Source organism: Orycteropus afer, unplaced genomic scaffold, assembly GCF_000298275.1.
Source record: "Orycteropus afer afer isolate SDZICR_OR568_19922 unplaced genomic scaffold, OryAfe1.0 scaffold01057, whole genome shotgun sequence".
Lineage (NCBI taxonomy): Eukaryota > Metazoa > Chordata > Mammalia > Tubulidentata > Orycteropodidae > Orycteropus > Orycteropus afer.
In genome coordinates this window covers 97,654-101,446 of record NW_006922644.1, presented here as the reverse complement: position 1 = coordinate 101,446, position 3,793 = coordinate 97,654, and the positions used below count along the sequence as shown (strand labels likewise).

Genomic DNA, 3,793 nt, shown 5'->3' with positions numbered 1-3,793 from the left:
GGTACTTGCCTGCTAACCAGAAGGCTGGCGGTTCAAACCCCCCAGCCACTCCTCGGAAGGAAGGTTGGGCAATCTACTTCCGTAGTGATAACTGCCTCAGAAACCCAAGGAGGGGTCGCTATGAGTTGGGGCTGACTCAATGGCACATAACAACAACAACAATAATTACAATAATAATAATATATATGTAATATATGTAATATAATAATATATTATTGTTATATTACACACATCATACCTTTCACTCTGTGAATCACAAAATACCCATTCCACCACAGGCTCCGGAACGCTGTCAGAGACACAGAGTAGTGCATCCTCACTGTCCATCTTTCTGAAGTAGGGTCTTCTTAACGTGTAAAGCAGTGTATCTAAAGCATCGTCAATGAGCAGCATTTTAATATTTTTAAAATAATGGTTTCATAGCAAGAAACAAACAAAAATACTACCTCCTCAAGACAAGTTAATATTTTACACCATAGTGGTGTCTTCTGCCCTCTCCCGCCCCCCATGGCCAATATACTAAATTCAACTCTGGCCGACCCTTTGGCCGACTGCTTTGAGTTAAACCAGAGTCAGTGGAGTTGAAGCTGTGTGAAAATACAAATATTGGTACGTGTGAGGCAAAGAAAACTAGCAAACACATAGCAGTTCGAAACCCATACTTGACACACAGTTGAAAACCCAACTTTTGTGCTATAATTTTACCTAGAACTAAGCCAGGATGTATTGAGATTTAGAAATGCAGAAGTCCCGCTGGATGGAGTTGGAACTGGAGCAGAATTTAGAGGTTGAGTTGAACCTCGTATTCACAGTTGCACTGTCACCTTGGGTGCCCCCTCCCCACCTCCACCTGTCTGTCCCCGTCTGTCCCCCCTCCACCATCCTTAACATACACCCCTTCTTCTTCTGCTTGGACCTCTCCAGAGACAGAAGTTCCTGCACCCCAAGGGCAGGTCATTCCATTTTCAACACATTCTTTTGGTTGTTGTTGTTACTTAAAGAGTGTTTTCTTATTCTGAATTCCAGTCTCCCTCCTTGTAATAAACTTTGTTTGAGAAGGGATGCGATATTTGATACGTAAACAAAAGTAGGGAACATCTTGAACTGCGATAATATAAACAAATACTCCTGTGCCCACTATCCATCTTAATGACTGGATATTAATAAATACCTTTGAATCCACTTTTGGGTTCCTCCCCATCTCTCCATCCTAGGTAACTGATTGCCTGAATTTTGTACTTAACCATTTCTGAGCTAATAAAAATAGTTTTGCCACATAGATATGTGTCACTAAACCATATGTTGATTAATTTTGTTGTTTTTGAATTTTAAAATATGCCATCACACTCTCTTCTACAACTTTTTTTTTTTTTTTTTTTTCCATCCAACCTTATGTTTCTCAGATTCATCCATGGTTGCACGGAGCTATAGTATGATCAGGGAGCTCTGGTGTTCCAGTGCCTAAGGCATCTGACTATTAACCAGAAGGCTGGCAGTTCAAACCCACCAGCCACTCCTAGGAAGGAAGACTAGCCAATCTACTTCAATAAAGATTTACCACCTCAGAAAACCAAAGTGGGTTGCTATGAGTCGGAATCGACTCAATGGCAGTGAGGTTTTTTTTTTTTCCGGCTCATAGATTGCCTAATTTTCCTTCTGAGGAAGATTGGGCAATCTACTTCCGTAGTGATACTGCCTCGGAAACCCAAGGAGGGGTCACTATGAGTCGGATCCAACCCAATGGCAATGAGTTGAGTTCACTCAAGGAGCCTCGGTGGCATAATGGGTAAGCTTTTGGTTGCTAACTGAAAAGTTGGTGGTTTGAATCCACCAGCTGCTCCATGAGAGAAAGAACTGTCGATCTGTTCCCATAAAGATTACAGCCTAGGAAACCCCACGGGGCAGTTCCACTCTGTCCTCTAGGGGTGCTGTGAGTCAGAATCGACTCCACAGCAGTGGGTGTGGTTTGGGCTTTGCTTCTGTGAAGATTGACAGCCCTGGAAACCCTGTGGGGCAGTTCCACTCTGTCCTCTAGGGGCGCTGTGAGTCAGAATCGACTCCATCGCAGTGGGTGTGGTTTGGGCTTTGCTTCTGTGAAGACTGACAGCCTTGGAAACCCTGTGGGCAGTTCCACTCTGTTCTCTAGAGGCGCTGTGAGTTGGAATCTACTCAGCAACAGTGGGTTTGGTTTGAGCCTTGCTTCCATAAAGATGACAGCCCAGGAAGCCCTAAGGGGCAATTCCACTCTGTCATATAGGGTTACTGTGAGTAGGAATCGATGCTACAGGACACAGAACATAGGTCATTCAGAGGCCCTGGGTGGCACAAACAGTGAAGTGCTCAACTACTAACTAAAAGGTTGGCAGTCTGAACCCACCCAGAGGCACCTTGGAGGTGACCTGGTGACCTTTTTCTGAAAAGCCACAGCCTTGAAACATCCATGGAGCACAGTTCTACTCTGCAACTTGTACAGTTTCCATGAGTTAAAATCCATTCCACAGCAATTGGTTCTCTAGTTCATTCACTTCTTAAATTTTTAATTATTTTTTTTAGTTTTAGGTTTACAAAGAAATTGTGCAGAGAGTTCAGATGGTTCCCACACACTCCTTCGACCCACTGCATACTTTCTCCTCTTATTTACATCTTGCATTCCACTCATGTGGTACATTCATTATGACTGTGAGGAACCAATTATACATTATTGTTACCTAAAAGGAGGCCTGTGGCCACAATGGTTGAGCACTCTGCTGCTAAGCAGAAGGTCAGGAGTTCAAAGCCCACCTACCAGCTCCACAGGAGAAAAGACTTAGTAATCTGGTCTTTTAAAGATTATGGCCTCAGAAACCCTATGAGGCAGTTCTACTCTGTCACGTGGGCTCGCTATGAGTTGAAAATCAACTCATTGGCACCTAAAACAACAACATTATTAACTAAAAGTCCATGAATTACATCAGGGTTCACTCTTTATGCTGATACTCTTATGGGTTTTGACAAATGCACAATGTCACGTATCTAGTTTATTCATTTTTACTGCTGTATAATATTCCACTGGTGAATATATCCCGATGTATTGTCCCATTTTTATTTGCTGCATAAATAAAAGAAGGGAACATCTTGAACTGCAATAATATAAACAAATACTCCTGCACCCACTATCAAGAACACATAGTGACCCCTATGTGACAGCAGGCATTTGGATTGCTCCTAATTTTTTGCATTATTAACAATAGTGTTATGAATATTCTGTACATGTCTACTGAGGCACATGCATACCGGTTTCTCTAATAATTTACCTAGGAGTAGAATGGTTAGTTCATATGGTATGAGTAAGTTCAGCTTTACAGGACGGTAATTTGTTTCCCAAAGTGGTTACGTTACTTTACACAGCACAACATGAGAGTTCTCACTGCTTTATATATACTCACCAGAAAAAAAAAAACAAAAAACAAAACTCTCAAAACCAAACCCACTGCCATCAAGTCGATTCCAACTCATTCCAACCCTATAAGACAGAGTAGAACTGCCCCATAGGGTTTCCAAGGCTGAAACCTTTACAGAAAAAAAGCCCAAAACAAACCAAACCCACTGCAGTCAAGTGGATTCTGACCCACAGCGCCCCTAGAGGACACAGTGGAACTGCCCCACAGGGTTTCCAAGGCTGTCAATCTTCACAGAAGCAAAGCCCAAACCACACCCACTGCTGTGGAGTCGATTCTGACTCACAGCGCCCCTAGAGGACAGAGTGGAACTGCCCCACAGGGTCTCCAAGGCTGTCAATCTTCACAGAAGCAAA

General features: G+C 42.9%; 1 protein-coding gene across 1 annotated transcript in view; it reads right to left on the bottom strand.

Moving 5' to 3' along the window:
- Positions 1–3,793, bottom strand: part of FLT3 (fms related receptor tyrosine kinase 3) — a gene marked incomplete at its 5' end in the record, with an annotated part of 119,415 nt that overhangs the window by 91,350 nt on the left and 24,272 nt on the right. Inside the window, 1 exon segment of the mRNA XM_042783406.1 lies at positions 239–368. Coding sequence (XP_042639340.1) covers positions 239–368 — 130 coding nt within the window.